The sequence below is a fragment of the Nelumbo nucifera genome, chromosome 6 (genome assembly GCF_055504915.1).
Source record: "Nelumbo nucifera cultivar China Antique chromosome 6, China Antique-T2T, whole genome shotgun sequence".
Lineage (NCBI taxonomy): Eukaryota > Viridiplantae > Streptophyta > Magnoliopsida > Proteales > Nelumbonaceae > Nelumbo > Nelumbo nucifera.
The window spans coordinates 33,817,523-33,837,102 of NC_142654.1; the positions used below are offsets into that span (position 1 = coordinate 33,817,523).

Below are 19,580 nucleotides of genomic sequence, written 5' to 3' on the forward strand. Positions count from 1 at the left end.
CCCAATTCATTAATTCCTCCCACTTCTTTGGATAGCCGTAACGTTTATTGGTTAATGACTTTTCTATCTTCATTTAAGTGGGGCTCGGATCTGCTACCCACAAACTGTTCCCATATTTTTATCCACAAGACATTAAATAACCTCACTTATTATTTATGGGGAGATATTTTCAATACACGGCAATGATGTTCTATGAGTAGAAATGTGGGAACAATTTCTGGGTAGTAGATTCAGGCACAATACTTGGCTCCTATCCGTTGGAGGACATTCATCCAATCACCTTCTGATTATTAGAACTAAACCCTAAATTCCTAAAATTTAAATTTTAATCCTTTAAGCCCTAAATTTTAAATCCTTAATATGTTAAGTGGATATAATAAGACCTACATCCTCTAAACCCTAAATTCTAAATTTTAAATCTTAATATTAAGTGAATATAATAAGACCCACATCCTCTAAACCCTAATCATAAAACCCTAAACTCTAAATTCTACATCCTTTAATGTATTTTCTCTATTTAAGTATACCTGAAAAGTAGATAACTCGAGTGGTGAAGGCGTGAAGCAGGAGAGATTTATTAACAGTAAAAGTTGCTTTTGTTGGCGGGTCAAATTCAAACAAGGCCGTCTAATGATAGCCATCCTCTTGCAGAAAAAGAAAAGAGACACACTATCTTGAGACATCCCCCTTATTTCTTGATGGCCCCAGACATCATTAATACTCCATCCATTGTCTAACACAATCAATGTGTACTTATAGACTTTTCCGACCTTTTGACTTGCTTACACGTTCAAACTCAATACTCCCACTAGGCCACTCTTTAAGGAACCTCTTTAACTGTATCGAGTTAGCCAGGGACTGGGTTGGCTCCATCCTGACAACTGTTGTGGGTCATATTTACAGACCGGGTATCCAAAGATAGACATAAACTCTTGAGATAACCCAGAAGAGGTTTAAGTGGTTAACCCAGAAATTCTCCCCGGAAAACCGGGTCCCCACCCGACCCCACCCTGATCTTAAAGAGAGAGGGATGGAAAAAATATTTTTGCTGATAGGTTTACGTACAATTGAATTCGATGGTAAATTAATATAATATTTATTTTTAAAATATTTGTAAGTTTTTCCTAAATTCTTAAAATCTTATGTCCCATAATTTCATTTTTAAAATATCTAAAATTATCATAATTGAATTCTTAAATATATTCATTAATTAATTTTTTTTAAATAATTACTTTGGAACAGAAAAAATTCAAAAATTTTCCATCTATCAGGTTGCAGAAACGAGTAGAAGACGAGGCAAAACATCTTGAATTCTTGACTACGGGGCGGGGCACCGCCCCGAACCCAACACGCAACAGACATGGTAAAGCCCAATTTCAAGCCCAAACTCATTGCACAATCAGTAAATTGGGCCCATTAACCAACGCCATTCACTCGTCATCGTGTAAATTTCATCAGACAACAATAAATCCTACTCTTGCTCGCGCTCTCACTGTGTCTCACAAGTTATTCACTGGGAGAGGTTCGTTCACGAATCGCGTGTCTTTAATTAAAACAAGGAGTGCGCCACTGCGCCTTTGCCTTTGACCATCTCTCTCTCTCTCGATTAAATAAAGAGAGACCCCAAAAGCGCCCATTAACCCACCAGCCACCACCACCACCAACAGCAACTAGCAGCTTCCGCTCTCGCATCAGAATCCAAATTCTCTCTCTTTCATGGTGCGTCGGCGGTGGAGAATTCTGAAAAAGAAATAGCAAGGTTTCTCCTTATTGGGTTTGTATGATCGATGGTCACAACTTAAGCAGAATTGGAGGAATAGAATATGGCAGACGGGAGAAACACAGAGAGGTAGAGGTTGCGAATTAGGTAAATGAGGTGCCAGAAACATCTCTCCGACCTCAGCAGCAGCGTCGGCGTCTGCGCTTCTTGTCTCCGTGAACGCCTCTTCGTCCTCATCGCTGCTCAAGCCCGAGCCCAGGCCGAAGAGTGCCGGAAATCTGACCCACATCCGCAGCCGCTCGTCTTCCCCCGCTCCGTCTCTCCTTACGTCTGCCGCCGCTCGGACGACTCTTCCTGGCACCACAATCACTTCGATCAACGGTTTTATAGTACTCCTCAAGTGGGTCCCACCTCAAACACCGCCGCGTACGGCCGTAAGAAGAAACATAGTAAGTTCTCTCTGTTCACCTCTCTTTTCACCTCCAGATCGGACGACCATCGACGCAAGCACGACCCGCATGAATCTAGAATTTCTAGGGCTTCAAGAGATTCAATTTCCACTTTATCGTCCTCTCCGATCTCATCTTCCTGGTTCTCGTCTATTCTCCCTGGTCGCCGCAAAAAACAATCTCGGCTATTCTCCTTCGACGAGACCACCACCACCACTACCACGGTCACTGGTAGTCGTCGGCCATGCCGGGCGAGAGATCGGGGAATGTCGCCGGCGAAGGACAACGATGATGATCCATACTACGAAGACTACGACGGCTCTCCTTGGGCAAGTGGGTACTCGTCGGATGCCTCCCAAAGCCGACGGAACCATGTGACGACGGCGCCGCCAGTCCGACGGCGTGGACCCGCACAGCACAGCCGAAACGTTTCGGGGCTGGCGTTTTGTTTGAGCCCGTTGGTGCGGGCGAGCCCCAATACCCACCGAAACATTGGGTTCTCCGGGGAGATAGGGTTTTCCGGTGAGATCAGGGTACCGTCGTCGAACAAGCCGCATCGTCTGTCGACGGCCGCTTCATTCTGTGCGAACAGATCAAGAAAGCTTGCAGATTTCGGGAAGTACAACAACTACAACCCTTGATTACCATGACCGTTTGAGGTTTGACACTTTGACGCATATCGATAATTATCTGAAGACGGTTTTACCCTTATATTTGAGCAAGTTTTACATATGTATTGGGATTTCCATCTGGCATCTGATCATCATTCCCTCGTTGTACGGTTCAAAAAATTACATCTATAAAATTACAAAATTTTCTCCCCCTGTACATATAAGGTGATAAACGATTCAAAGTTCAAACTGAATGGTGGATTGTGAGTTGTTTAAGGATAATTGAATATTTTAATTCTAACTGCCAAAAAATCCGACTCTTTTATATACAATTCTTACTCTAATACTTTTCTTAAGTTGGCTTGGTTTATTTGTTGCTGTTTTGGCAAACCTTAACATTGAGTCTTCGGTGGGTGAAGTGTGAGGTATTCACTATTCTCGTTGCTGTGAAGGCTCGGTTTGGAAAGAATATAAATACAAATATGTATTATAATTTTTCGATTCTCTTTCATCCTTGAAAAAATTGTGTGTGAATTTTAATTGATTTTGTTGGTAATTCTTTGTATCAATTTCTTGAATGAATGAAATATATTTTAAACTCTAAAAAAAATAATAAATTTTAAAATATATTTGTATTTAAAATAGAATTCGATATTTTCTTCAGAGTTTTCCTCTAATTTTTGCAGTCATACATTAAGAACATCTTTTATGTGTGGCTGCAAGGTGCTAGCTTGAGGTAGGTGTGATGAGGAAATCTGCATTCTTCAAATGCCTAGGTGATGTGAGGTGGGTATGAGGAGAATTTTGTTAGTTGCGTTTGTTTACGGTGTAAACTTCATTAATGTAAAACTCAATCAATGGAGTTAAACGATGGTTTTCAAATTTTAGTGAACTGTTATAATTTTTTAAAATGTGATAATTAATGTAGAAGTACATCCATAAAATTTTACGTTTCCCCTTTTTACCCTTTTTTTCTCTAAAGTGCTAATTTCAGGACTTTCTGGGTCAATACTGGAACAACCCAGCTAACACACCAACGAGCCAGTCCTCAGTTGGTTATAAGAGGTTTATATCAATGGAAAACTCAACCTGATGAAAAACTGTGTATTTATCATAACTAAAAATGGATTAACAAGAATATTCTATTTGTACTCCTCCCAAACGGAGCTCAATGTAGCAGTGGGTGCTTGTCCTTGGTGTTGCTTCATGGCCGTTCATTGTTGATGGAAAAAAAGAAAAAGAAAATGAGAATGGAGCCCACAGCTTTAATGGCGAAGATGGTTTGGTGGGTGTCTGATCTTCCTGGTTTCTGGGCCGCATTTGATGGAAGGGGGGGGCCTTATTAAATACTTTCACAATGTCAGTGGCTAAAGTCAGAATCCGCACTGAGGAGGGAGGATTGCCTTTTCCTTTAATTTCTTGAGTGCAGGTGCCGCACAAGTGAAGGTACACACGTTGGAGAATTAAAGAATATAGGTAAATGAGGGATGTTTGGGTGCAAGTTCAGAGATGTGTACTAGTTTTGTAGTTGGGCTCTCTTCTCTTTTCTTCTCTTCTATAGTCAACAAATATTCTTTCTCTTTTGCCTTTCTCTCCCCTTGTTTTCTTCTCTGTTGCTACCCATTTGGTATGGAAGCTTATTGGGCTATAAGAAGGGGACCCTCTGCATTGACCTCATCTGTGGCCCTTATCTGCTGCAGCTCTATTTCCCACCATTTCTCAGACTTCTTTTTCCCTGGAAATTGACTGAAACTTCGGTCCTGTGGCGAAAAAGGAAACCCTTTTGGCTACCACTTGGGGTGCAATGTTAAAGATTCTGGGATCCTCTGGATTTCTTTGTCAAACAATCCCATCCCAATAACAATGATTGTGATTGTTGGCTTGGTGGAATTTGATCCGAGATTTGGTTGATTCTGATAATTGTGGTTTGTGGGGGAGGGGCCGAGGGGCCGAGGGGGTTCTCTCCTGCTATCACTCAACAGTTAAAAAAGAATTTCTTCTAATTACAATAATGTCCTATTTGATAAGTACTTGGATTGAAATTACCTCTTTTTGTTGTACTCTGTTTGGATGCCTTATGAGAGATGGAATAATTTCGTTTTAGTTTCCCCCATAGCATATGAACTCACATTATTGTCAGGTAATATGGATTGATTAGGTGAAATAATTTTTATTGAGGATGTGAGAGCAAACCACAGAGATCATTTCATTTCACATGAAATATAAACGAATTATTGGTTTTGATTAATAAATTACCGAGATCTCAAAAGTTTAAAACCCAACATTTGGTAAAACTTGTCCAAAATTTTAATTCATTATCATATTTATAGGGTGTAATTGGATTCTAAAAGTTACTGATATCCGATTTAATTTTAAATCTGATTATCTCAGATTTGGATGTTAAAACTTGTATTGGATTAATGATAAAATCAGATGTATTTGGTTAAAATCTAAATACCATAAAAAATTATTATTTATACAAATTGATAAATTTAATATTTTATATTTAAGTTAAAAATAAGTTAAAAATAATTAATTTTTTTTAACTTTTTTAATTTTTTTGGCCATCTTATAGACAATAAGATGGTTGTGGATTAAATCCAAATCCATTTGAAATTCAACATGATAATCAGACATTATAGATTATCTATATTATATTCATACATTTTTTTTCGGTCATTCAACCTATATCTATATTATATATAAGAAAGAATGAAGCCAAGAGTCCTCTCACTTGGATACTCAAACGTAAAATTATTTATTTATAAATTAAGTAACAATAAAACCTTCTTAAGTCTTAATTTTATTTAATAAAATCCATCATTACTTTCTTTAATAAAATCATTATATTAAAACAAGGGCATAAATTAAATGGGTAGACTTGAGTTAAAGGCGAACCCAACACTAACATTAAAACATAGACCTTGACCCCGACATAAACTAATGTTAAAATCGGAATTTGCCAACCCAAACCTAACCAATTTTCTATTCAAACTCATGCTTTACATGGGTTTTACTTGTTAATTGCATAAACTTCTGAGTTGGTGATTTCCTCTTGATAAATGCATTTATGCTTTCTTTAACAAAGACCATCAAGGATGTATATATCAATAGACCCCAATATGACTGAGTCAACCAAATGAAAGTATGATATATAATGTTGGATTTTAATCTTATAAGAGACTAAATCTAATGAGTTTGATTGGTCAATTACATGAGAAATTGTATTTATACACTTGATTGAAAAATTAGTTTTTCTTTTACAACACTCAATTTTGAACTTGTCCCACATTGGAAAATTATAAGTTTTGTTTTTCAGTATTTTAATAGGAGTTGATTTACACTCCTATTAGGAGAGTATGGGGTTTGATACCGCGCAACGCATGTGCGCGTGTGTGCGGCGCAATGAGGTATTTTAGAGGCGCACTTTGCTCGCACCCGCGTGACTTACGAAGGGCGGTTTCGGTTTTGGTGCAATGTTGACCATTGATCACCATTGATGAGATCAACGGTCACGATTCAATCGGATGTGATCAAGAGGCACAATTCAAAGTTAACAGTCATTAACTATTAACTACTTTTTAAACAGTCACAATATTTGAAATTGTGACTGATCAAGGTGCCTTCTCTAAACTAGCACCTACATTTTCTTCATACCTCTTCATAAATTATTTAAGGAGCATGAATCAGACTCCAAAAACAAAAATTTTCGAAATCCACTTTCTCTCTCTCTCTCAGTCCTATCTACTACAGTTTCGTAGAAGGTTTCACCGGAGATTCTTCAAGTTTTCTGTTTGCAGATTCTCGCCCAAGGTTCTGTTGTATCCTAGGAACGGATTTGCTTGTAACCCAACAGCAAACTCAGTGAAACTGAGTGAGGGTAAATAACGTTCTAAAGACAGTGTCTTCAAACGTGCCTCAGAGCTTCTCCTCCAAAGTTACAGTGACCCCATTTTCCAACATATAATATAATATCCTAAAAAAGAGAGATGATTAAAAAGTCAAGCTCAGAGGAACTATGAACAAATAAACAGCTCCAAAGGCAGCTTCATGGAAATGGCAGTAACTATGATAATTTAGGTTGAATTTAGATAAGTTTCAGGATTTATTCTTCTAAAGCTCCAATTTTAGGATCCATTTACGAGTGTTTCTGCACTGATTGAGCTATTTTGGACAAGCTGCCTAAGATAGCTCTACTATAAAGTCGATTTTTTGGCTCATGCAAACATATTTTTGGCTTCTCATGTAATGTGGGAAGCTGCTGCATGAAAGCCCTACCAAACAGGCACTTAGGCTTTGCAGTTTAGGGCTTAAAAGTGTTTATGTTTTGGACCATAAGGCTGTATTTGGTTTCAGTGCAATTTTATTTGCACTGATACAAATGCCTGGGAGTGCAAATGAAAAGAATAGTACAAATTCTAGTTTATTTTAATTTTGGGTTTTACTTTCTTCTACTTCATGTCTTATTTTATTTCATTCATAATGCAATAAAAAATAAGGTAAAATTTGATACAAAAGTAAATCAGAAGTTGCATCTAAATCATTTGCATTACCATAATTTTGCATTAATGCAAATAAATTTGCATTACAATCAAATACAGCCTAGTATTTTTAGAAACAACTCTCACCAAACGCTTAAAACATTTTTTGGTGCAACTTTATTTTTGACGGCCCCAAATTTAAAAAAGAAAAGCATAACCAAAGGGAGCCTAATTAACTAGTTAACCATCCTTGTCCCTAAAAGCAACTAAATGGTGCATTACTATTATTAATTTGGCGAAGCCATTTTTCAAAAGAGGACCCTCGTAGCAAAGGAATCTATTTGACATTGGAATTGTATTAATTTGTCGCCAAGTGGCAAGTTTCAATCCAATAATAAATCACCAAATAGCAAAAGTGAGGCTTCTTTTTTTTTGTTCTAATGTTTTCTTATTGAAGTAGTTTCAGAGACTTCAACCGCAGGCTTAGCTGGCAGGAATCTACTAAGATAATGATAACAGACAGAATGGTATATTCTAGTATCAATTGAGATTAAAGGGTCGCTTCTTTAATGGACGGTTTAGATTTTCCATGTCATCACTTCGTGCGTAGATGGAGACGAGGATGAGCTGTCTAAGGAAAAACCTTTCTTGTCCAACCATGTTTCCAGAGTGGGGATTTAGAGCCAATCAGTGATAAATACGTTAGGTGCTTATTGCTAATTAAGCAACGTGAGCACGCTCGTTGGATCACACACAAATCAAGAACCCATTGGTCTGATTAAAGAGAACCCTAGGGCCCGTTTGGGAGGGCTGAGCTAAGGATTCAGCTAAACTGGTCGATAAGTTATTTAAAGAGGCCGAAGCAAATAGGCCTTCAAATAACTGACTGGTGACCAATTTGAACCACTCCCTCGCTTTTCATGGGAGAAGTACCAATCAGCCCAGATCAGAATTCTCTAACCCCAAAATACAGGGGGAATGCATCCTGACCATGAATTGATGCCAAATTTATGGGCAGGATGTGGTTTATAAGGGGGCAGAGGGCTAGTAGTAGGGGGGGGGGGGTGGAATTCAGAATTCTGCATCGTGTGTTTTTGTACTTCTCCCCGCTTTTCGTACAACTGTCCGTGTGGGGTACATCTTAGAAGTTAGAATGCTAGAAGCTATTGCATTTTATCTCTCCCAAACGGGCATCTAAGTTCTGTTTGGAAGAGTTTCTGCATTAATGTTGCATTTTGGTTGAATTATGAATGGATGCGTTCGGAGTAAGCTACTTAGACTTAATTTAGAAAGAGTATAAACACAAATATGTATAATATAAATACATACAAAATAATATAAAATACAAGATTTTACAATCTACATATTCCTATTTGTACTCCTTCCAAAACTGAGCCCTTAAGAGAGTCAAAAAAGGGAAAGTTGATTCCCACTTTCTTAATTTTCGTCAAACATAATTTTTTTACTTTCTGTATAGGAACCACCTCGAAACACCAGAAGCTGCTGCCTAAAAGTCCTGCCAAACGGGCACCTAAGATCCCCACCAATTGGCTTGGCTGACCTTTGATATATTTAGCTTTGGAAACTCGTAGGAAGTCAATACTTCAACAAGATAATTTATGGATAAACAAGGGGATGAGAAAAAGAAATAATCAATATTAATTACGTATACAGATTTAATAATTCTATTTTATTAATAAATATTTTATTTTATCTTAGTCATAGACTTATGGATGGCCACATTCTCAACACATTTTGATTAAATTCCTGTGCTATAACCACATAAAAATGCTTTTTCTTTTTACAATTTCTAAAATAATAATCAATTAAATCATCGTGTTCATGGGTTGTTAATATAAATTTTATTTATCTGCCAAAAACCAAGAGAACAGCATAAAGAGATAGTGAAACCTAAACTTTGAAAAGAATTAAGGAATCCAACAAGAATATATCCTAAGAATATCTCACAGAATGATATAACTATTGATTCTAAATTCGGCCACTTTGTTTCTACTATTTTTAAATTAGATTTAATTGCAATCACAAGCACAGAATGATGTAACTGGGAATGGTTGCAAGAAAACCTTCCGTCACATACATTCTCATTCTCATCTCAAGGTTCATAGAACAAATATAGCATTGGTAGATTCGGTGATGGAAAAGGACTGGGCCTCCCTTTATTCGGTGAAGAAGTCATTATTTGGTGACTGACTATTGCCACCTTTTGTCTATGTTGTTAGATGTAGTTCATAAAGAAGGGGGGCCCATGGGCTATGATTCAAATAAATGATCTAAGCTAGCATTTCACATCCTTGTAGCAGTGCAGCAGTGCAGATATCCACGTCAATTGTGGTTTTGCTGTACAGTTCATTTCTTCCATCCACTACATCCGTCTTAATGGGGAGATCGGATCTGCTCCTCACAAAGGGCGCCTCACATGCGCCTCACATTCACATCCTACCATGCATTGGGAACATCTTCCGTACTTATAAGTTATTATTTACGGGATATGTTTTCAATGCATGATGGATGTGTATGTGAGGTGCCCAAGTGTGAGGAGCAGATCCCGTTTTCTTAATGGGAAAGGAGATTAGATTTGCTCTCACAAAGCGCACCTCACACCAACCTCATAACATGTCCTAATTGTACATGGGGAATTTTTCCCTTATTTGTATTTATTATTTATAGAATGCTCCCAATACACGGTAGAATGTGACTATGAAATAGGTGTGAGATGCGGTCAGTGAGGAGCATATCCCAATTCATGGGGAAGAGTAGAAATTGATGACTAGTAGTTATTAGTTAAAGAATGAATGGATTCATGCGTTACAATCCCGTGAATCATGGAAATTGTTGGGCCGACTTCAAACCCAAACTAGCAAAGGGAGCCCACAGTTCCAGGGTCCCCCCGCCCCACCTCCCCACACCCCCTATGGGAATTACTTGCTTTTAGGGATGGCGACCCATTAACCCGATCATTTTTACCCAAGTTTATGGTTTCGGTTTGCTTTTTGATTATTTGTGTTTTTCCGGGTCAACTGAATTTATGTGTGGGTTCTATTTGTTTTTTAGGAATTATTTATCTAAATATATTTATCTAGGTAGGAAATACTTAGTTAGATAAGTTTATTTATCCATGTTCTTTTATTTCATTCCAGTTAACTAAGACAATGACCGTTTTAACTATAAAAATATATTATTAAAAGGGACAATTCTATCCCATTCAAGTGTTTGGCACTCATAGGTGGGAAAGTTTCTTATTCACCTCGAAGATAGGTATCACTTACCCGGGTAAGTTTCCGTAAACCTCACGTAAATCTGAAAAATAGAACATGGATATCTTCATCAATGAAAACCAAAATCTCATTGACTAAATTTCCCCCTCTCAATATCTAAAAAATGAATGAGCCCTGGTGAGGGGCGATTTGGCCCTCTAGTGATGTGATGACACCGTGACACCTCAAAACAGTCAGATGACATCTCAGCACCACGTAAGCAAACCTCAGGAGCGCCTCGCACCCTCCCTAGTGACCTCGGCAGACCAAATTGCGAACGGCCTAGCAATACTTCAAGTTAGCGTAAGAGGTGACCTAATTCCGCCGACCTGGCCCAAGTTCAGCTAGCAACTTGCCTGACGTGTCGAGTGACCTCCTCGTTCAGTGGGTTATCACCCCATCGAAAGAGCCGATTATCACCACGCCCGCTTCAGGTGCAATTGGATAAGCATTACCCGCTTACACAGAGTCCACCTCTAGGCGTGAAACCACCTCTGAACCAAATGGGTCGGAGATCTCGGATGCACTTCGTGAGCCTCATGGCAGCTTGCCAATATAAAGACGTCCCCTTCCTTAGAAAAGGTATGCATGATTTAGCTCACATAGTTCACTAGCTCTCTAGCATTTTATCTCTCTAAAAACTCTTTGCTGACTTAAGCATTGGAGTGCCCACCCCGAGTCAAGCAACCCAGACACTCTGATCTCTCCTTTTGCAGCTCAGCTAGGCGACCTACTTAACCTAGCGTCCGAGTTGTCTGCTAGCGGGGAGCACCAGATCATGCACCATCAGATGGTTTCGTTTGTGGGAAACGCTACGCAAAGCCAAGTTCTCACCTTTCTAGAACTTCAAAAGCCTATTGGCATCTCCCAGCAACACTCCTGTCAACAAAGTCAACAACAACGCATGTGCTGACGGAGTAGTCAGAGGGGAGAAGGACCAGAACACCATGCATATTGAGGTCCCCTCTGTTATAATCAGGCAGTTCACTGTGCCCCTTACCTTACCTAGCAACCCTATTATGCAGAACCTTAACCTCCCTTTACCCATTGTGAATGCCCTTCTCCCACCGGTCGAGCCCTCCATGGTTCCCATTGGAGTTTATGGTTGCTAGTTCAATGAGATAGTGTAGTTTTTCTATAAGATTGACCTACAGATGATGACATGGGAAGGTCATTTTGCCACACTAGCAGGGATGTAGTAGAAACAATGAGATTGGGCCGATGGGCAGAACCAGAACTAGAACCAATAGCCTAGCAACCAGAATCAAAACCCAATACCAGATCCACCTTGTCACCTTAACAACTAGAACTAGGTCCCAGTCAAGGAACTAAGTCGGGCAATAGCACTGATCGAGACCAAAGGGTTAAGAAGAAGGCACTGTAGATGTACACATCGCGTCCTAGGAAGAAGCCACCTCACCCCAAATCACAACGAGGAGGCGGAAAAAGAAAGAAGAGAAGGAAGCCCCCTTGTCAACACAGCTAGTGTCCTGAACTTCACCATTGGCTATTGAGATCCTCATGGCCCCATGACCGAAAGACTTCAAGGCCCCTAGCCTAGAATCCTAAAATAGGACAACCGACCCAGTCAACCACCTCGACAGCTTTCAGGCCCTAATGCAACTATACGGGGAAAATGATGTGAGCTTTTTAATGGCCTTCCTGACCACCTTCTAGGGCACAGCCCGGATGTGGTATTCAAGGCTAGTCGCGAGCTCTATTAAAAGTTGGAATTAGTTTGCTGACCTATTCACTACACACTTTGCAACAAGCAAGCGCAGCCTGAAGTTCGTGACTTGCTTGCTCAATGTCGTCTAGAGACCCGATGAGAAGCTCCGAGGCTAAATCAAATGGTTCAACCTGGAGCAACTTTAGATTCTCAACCTCGACCCAACCGTCCAACTCACCACAACGGTCAACGGCATTCGGCATCCCAACTTGCATTGGGAGCTCGAATTGAACCCTACGACCTCAATGGAGGAGTTTCTCAACCAAACGGCCAATTTTACAAAGGTTGAGGAAGCACTTGGATCTCAGTTGGAGCTAAATGGCAAACAGAAAAGGTCAGAAGATGGGTCGGGGATCAACAAACAACGGAAGAAGAGCAAGTCACCAAGGTGCAGAAGGTCTATTTGCAACCACCGCAAAGGGTCTCCATACAGAAGCAGTAGATCCTTGGGTCGGCGTTCTCATACCCCTCCCGTCCAGATCCATAACTACACAGCATTGAACGCAAAGAGAGGATAAATTCTTATGCAAATCAAGACGGTCGAGTACGTTAGATGGCTACCTCGGATGAGAGAAAATCTAGCTAACAGGAACCCGAACAAATATTGCCACTTTCATCGAGACATTGGCCATGACATTGAAAATTGCCATAAGCACAAAGGTGAAATAAAGGAGCTAATACGCCAAGGTTACTTGAAGCAGTTTATCAAGTAGGAGGACCAAAGCCAACCTGCTGACCAGCCAAGAGAAGTGCTTCAGTCAAGCAGGGACCAAAACAAGGACCAACCTCCCTGAGACCCACCACTAGCAAAGTGACCCATTCATGGTGTTATTTACATGATCACGAGAGTGTCCATAGTGGCAGGATACAACACCTTGGCGAGAAAGATCAGTTTGGGAGCTCGGGCATGATGACAAGAACCCACTGAAGCACCCTCGTAAGATCCAATATCTTCATGACAACACTCTCATAGTTGTATTAGTCATAAATGGCTTCATGGTAAAGTGGATTCTGGTCGACTCTAGAAGCTTGGTTGATATTATTTTCTCGGAAACGTTCAAGCAAATGTAGCTCGAGAGGAAGGACCTATAGCCAGTCGACGTCCCCCTGGTCGGATTTAGCGGAGAAGTGGTGTGGTCCCAAGGCTGGGTGAGATTGCTAGTAACAGCAGGCTTGGTACCGAACTCAGTACGCTTCGACCACGACTTTCTAGTGGTCACAACCCCCTCGCCCTACAATGCCATTCTTGGTTGTCCTATCTTGCATGCCCTCCAAGCGGTAGTGTCGACCTACTATCTACCTATGAAGTTTTCGATAGACTATGGAGTAAGGGTGGTGCGAGTTGATTAGCTCGAGTCTTGCAAGTGCTACGTGACCACTTTAAAGGGCAAAGCAAGAAGGCTATCAACATCTGCTTGGAGCCGCCTCCGGAGAATGGCGATGAGAGAGCTCACCATATGGAGGACATCATCTTGGTAATGGTCTCGGATACCGACCCTGAGAAGATGGCACAGATCAGAGCTTGCCTCACAGAACCATTACACTTTGAGTTGGTATGTTTTTTAATAAAAAATATAGATGTTTTGCTTGGTCAACAATAGAAATGCTTGACATAGACCCCTTTGTCATAACTCATAGGCTAATTGTTTGACCCTTTAGTCAGACCAGTCAAATAGAGGAAGATGAACCTCGCCCAGGAGCGATGGAGGTTGTAGATGAGGAGGTTGGGAAGCTCCTTGGAGTAGACTTCGTTAGAAAGGTCTAATACCCAAGCTAAATTGCCAACTCAGTGCTCGTGAAGAAAGCCAACGGCAAGTGGTGCATGTGCGTCGACTACACTGACCTCAACCAAGCCAGCCCAAAGGACAACTTCCCTCTCCCTAGGATTGACCGCCTTGTAAACGCAACCTCAAGGTTCGAGCTAATGAGTTTCATGGATGAATACTCCCTCTACAACCAAATCCAAATGGATTCGGCCGATGAAGAAAAAATTGCTTTTGTAACTGAAATGAGCTTGTACTATTATAAAGTTATGCGCTTTGGTTTAAAAAACACTGAACTGACCTACCAGTGCCTTGTGAATAAAGTATTTTCTATTTTAATAGGAAACAAAATTAAGGCTTCTGTTGATGATATGGATGTGAAAACTCCGTTCTCAAATTCTTTAATTTCCAATCTTAATTGCGTTTTTAACATTCTAAGAAAAAATAACAAGAAACTCAACCCAAACAAGTTCATCTTCGAGGTCACATTGGGCAAGTTCATCGGGTACATAGTAAAGCATTGAAGCCAACCCAGATAAAATCTAGGCCATCCTAGATATGAGACTCCCTAGGTCGATCAAAGAAGTTCAAAGGATAATAGGTTGGATAGCTTCCCTAAACCGGTTTATTTCTATGTCGGCTGGGTAGTGTCTTCTCTTCTTCAATGCCATAAAAAAGAACCAAGACTTTGAGTGGACTGAATAGTGCCAGATCACGTTTGACGAGCTTAAGTGGTACCTCAGTTCGCCACCCTTGTTAACTAGGTCGGAACCCGGAGATGAGCTCAAACTCTACTTCTCTATGAATGACGAGGTAGTCAGCTCAGTCCTAATTCACGAGGTGGACATAGTGAAGTGACCAGTCTACTACGTGAATAAAGTCCTACACGCCGCAAAGACCAGGTACTTGAGCATCAACAAGCTGGCCTTCCTGCTGGTGCTAGTAGCCCATAAGTTGTGCCCTTACTTTCAGGCCCATACCGTCGTGGTCTTAACTGACCGATCCCTGAGGCAAGTCCTCCAGAAGCAAGAGGTCTCAGGTAGGCTAGCAAACTGGGTCATCGAGCTCAGTGAGTACGATATCCGGTTTGAGCCGTACCCAGTAATCAAGGCGTAGGTCTTGGCTTTCTTCATCGTCGAGTGCACATTCAGCACGCTAACCCCTGATGTTGCTAAACCTGTGACCACCTCCAAGACATCAACCAATGCGACACCCGCCCTAACTTGGAATGAGGAGCCCCAGATCCTCTATGTGGACAACTCGTCCAACTAGCATAAAAGCAGTGATGGGCTGATCCTTTATGGACCTAAAGAGGTGAAGTTGGAATATGCTCTCCAGTTCACGTTCCGAACGTTAAGCAATGAAGTTGAGTACGAGACGCTGATAGCCGAGCTATCACTGGTGAAGGAGGTCGAAGCAAAACACCTCATGGGTGTGTAGCGACTCGCAACTAGTAGTGAACCAAGTGAATAGGCAATATGAGGCCGGGGAGCCCGCCATGTTGGTCTACCTAGCCAAGGTTAGAGAGCTCATGCCCAACTTCCACTCTTGGTAAATCTAGCAAGTGCTGTGGTCCGAAAACACCGAAGTTGATGCAATCTCGAAGTTGGTTAGTGCAACAGACACTATGAAGAGAACGATATACTTTGAAGACCTACCACAACCTAGCATAAAATGGGTGGCAGAAGAGGTTGTTGCTATTTTGGCTACAGAGCTGAGCTGGATGAGCCAGTTATCACCCAGGATCACGATGCCACGCCGGAAGAAATTTGCCTAACATTAACAGGTAAAATAGTCTTTTTTGTCATTCCATTAATGGTGTTAGTATTTTGGAGGTTTTAGTTAATTGTTAGAAAACTTAGGCGTACTATAAGACACTAGTTAAACAGTAAGGGTACAATTTTTCAATTAACTAAATAGTGGGGGTAGTTTAAGAAAATTTACCTAGTTTAAACTCTTTTTTTCATTTCAATGAAACGAATGCCTATCTTCATCTTAAAAATATAATGTCCACTCCTTCCAATAAACCAAGAAAACCAAACTAAACCTTAAATTCATATTTATTAAAAAGAAACTTCTACCATTTCATTTGAATATTGAATCCAGCCAACAATCTACAAGGATCCATTAGACCAACCAAGAGGATTTTAATATTTTGAACCATAAATCATTCAAATAACTAAGAAAAAGGTAGTTTGGAAATTTAAGAGAATTTTGAACAACTAAATGAGAATCTTTTTGGAAGTTAACCAACACAACTCTAATAGAGGGGGGTATTTGTCACAAAGTGAAAGTTCAGGGGTCTTTGTCACAAATGAAAGTTTAGGGGGATAATTATCATTGACCCCATAGCATAGGGTGTCTTTGTAATTTACCCTATTGATTTTATATAAGCCCACCCCATAGTTGAGATGATCATTGGCACCACATCAAATTAGGAAAGCAAGATCAAACCTACAAAACCACAAGCTCTCTATGGTTTGGCCAGTGGGCCTGATGTGCACCCTACTTCAAGGGTGGGGATAGAGATAGATAGATAGATAGATAGATATAGGGCTGTCAACGAGTCAGGTTTAGTCCAGGACCAGCCAGAACCATAACCAACCCAATTGGAAATATTGAGGACCTAGAACCAAACTAGACCTGATAGGGTCTATTATTTTTAGACTGAGAATCAAATCAATCGATTCTTAGGATAATTAGGTCTGCCCAACGGACCCGATTATAATAAATAAATATGTTTAATATATATTAAATATTATATATATATCGTGTATTATATGAATATAGCTTAGGTCAGGTCTGAATCAATACGGAACTGGGTCAGAACCGGTTCCAAACCGATAACAATCAGGACACTATATAAAGACCCAGACCCGACTCATCGATTCTACCTCCTAGAATCAAAACCAGTCCAATCGATTTGGATCCGTTGGATCATACCCGATCCATTAACAATCCTAGATATATATATATAGATAGATAGATAGATAGATAGATAGATAGATAGATAGATAGATAGATAGATAGAGAGTGAGAGTACAAAATCTTAGAAACATCATACATATATGTTGCATGAGAAGGATCTTTCATCATAAAATTTGATGAAGCCTATCAACCATGTCAAATTTGTGTTTAGATACTCAGCAAGAAATAATGTATATGCATATAAGAATATATGTTTTCAGTGGATACTCGATTACTAATGAAGATATATAAATGAAGAGGAATTAAAATGACAGACATGAGATATCTTCTTTCGGTGCTAGTAGGGGTGGTAACGAGCAAAATGAATGAAACGAAACGTACTTAGTTGGGGTTTTGGGTCGTCCTGTCACATAGATTATAGGTAGTGACATAAGTGCTCAACATTAATGGCTGTCTCCCTCGTCAGTGCCACAACAGATGAGACTGCATCTAGTCCCAACAACCACTGCAGTTGTATATTGTAAACATCTTGCTATGGAAGACAAAGGGAGATGTTCCGAATACACACATCTGCAAACACTTTTGGGACTGATTGTTGGGACCCTTTGTTGGGACCTGATTCAAACTCACAACACATGACGTTGTCGTTCAAAATTTTCAAACCACATTTCATGTTTGATAAAAACTAAAAGATGTCGGTGTCCCTTATCTTCTTTTTATCCACGAGGAACATTGACGAAGAAGAAAAAACTTTGGCCTACGCTGTTGAGAAGCTTATTGCACATGACATGCTACCATGGTGTGGGGTAAAAGAGTAATTGCATTCAATAATCTTTTGACCAAAAAGATAAAATAAGGGATCTAAATGGGCTGATGTGTCAATATAGAAAAAACCTTTTTCAACAGCTAAGTATTAGGCCAACAATCACTTTTAATTAACCTTTATTCCAATTAATTACTGGGAGAATGATTGTTCAACCCACCATTAGAATTCTTAGTTTCATTATACAGTTTGGGTAGGTGATAGTTCAGAATTGATGGTAATATACAGGCAGGTATTGATGTTTAGGGTGAGAATGTTTAACATTTTGAATTATTATAAATCTTCAGTGAAATTCAGAAATCTGTAGTCGGGGGCAGTATACTTTTTCATTAATTATATGGGGTCGATAACATTAATCCAGTTTGGCATCCCCTTTTGTTTAGTGTCATTCATTATTAAATTATTAGTCCTCAAATCATTTATTGCTATTTAACTTGTAACAGATTGCTTCTTAATATAGGTGTTATATATATGGTTTTCATGCATGCACCAAACCATCTTGGTCTACTTCATCTTTTTTTTTTTATCACCTATTGAAGCGATTCTTACGCTCTTTTTAACTTCGGGCCCATTTGGCTAGTCTTTTTGGGAAGATCTTCAAGTAGCTCAGATAGTCAAAAGTTGCATTGAGCTTTTGCATTAAGGTTTGAGCAGCCTAAAACCTATTTGGTTAAGGCATGTCTTTTCATGTGTCTTTTCGCGCGAAAACAAATAGAAAAAATGCAAAAGCTCTATTTCGAGCTTCCTAAAAATCGCTCAATTTGAGCTTCTCACATCTTTACGGCGTGTCGACTTTTGGCAGTTGAATTTGTTGCAAACCAAATGGGAAAAGATCAAATCGCGGTATGTCCAGTTTGTAAATAGCCAACAGACCACACGAAAAGATGCGCCAAATTGGGCCAAATTAAACTTCTTTTTTTTTCTAGCTTTTCTACTTATCTATCTTTGTCACACTCATGTTTCCTGATTGTCAAACAACCCCTGTTTATATAACATTACTGGTCTTACAACTATTTCATAGAATTTTCTGCTTATAGTAAATAGGAGAGGATTCGAGCTGAGTTGAGTCGAATATCTCGCTATTCTATCTTGGCTCACCAATAAAGTATGAGGCTCAAGCTCAATTTGAGCTAGAGACTTGAGCTTGAGTCAAAAGCTCGTAAGTTCGCTAGACTATGAGCCAAATGTTTTATAAAAAATATATATATATATATATATTACATATAAAAAAATTAAGAATTATAAAAACTAATAAAAGATATTACATACAACATTTTTTATTATATATAGGCCTGATTAGGCTAGTGAGCCTCACAAGGCAAGCTTTATTGGGCTTGAGTTCGACTCAATTAACTGTTAGACAGTTTTTGTATGCCCTTAGCTTCAATCCGATTTGATGTACTTTTGTTATTTAGTGGAAATAAATAAAGTACATGTTTGATTCATGTTGTTTGGTTTAATTCTGTGTAAGACCCTAAACTAGACACTTATAGAGACTCGTGTTAGTTTTAAAGATTCACAGTCGTTGGATAAATCTGGGGAGATTTATCCTGCCAAGGCTGACACTGGTGTGCCACCAAGTGTTGGGATGGCCTGTCTCAGCCACCAGGGTAGGACCCGAGGCACATGTAGTGTGGGATTGCTTGAATCCTTGAACCGGACCAGATTTCCAGTGTACCTTGGAAACAGATGGGCAAAACTGGAAAGTTACACCTGACCCCTAGACTCGATTATGACATTTCACTAGGTGTCGGATCGGGCTGTCTTTGATATGCCAATCAGTGAGATCCTTAGATGGGGA

At 39.8% G+C, this 19,580-nt stretch overlaps 1 protein-coding gene across 1 annotated transcript; it reads left to right on the forward strand.

Moving 5' to 3' along the window:
- Nucleotides 1–1,871: 1,871 nt before the first annotated feature.
- On the forward strand, nt 1,872–2,810 carry LOC104606488 (uncharacterized). Its single transcript, XM_010271718.1, has one exon. It carries the CDS (start codon nt 1,872–1,874, stop codon nt 2,808–2,810), a length of 939 nt encoding a protein of 312 aa, XP_010270020.1.
- The last annotated feature ends 16,770 nt before the right edge of the window (nt 2,811–19,580 follow it).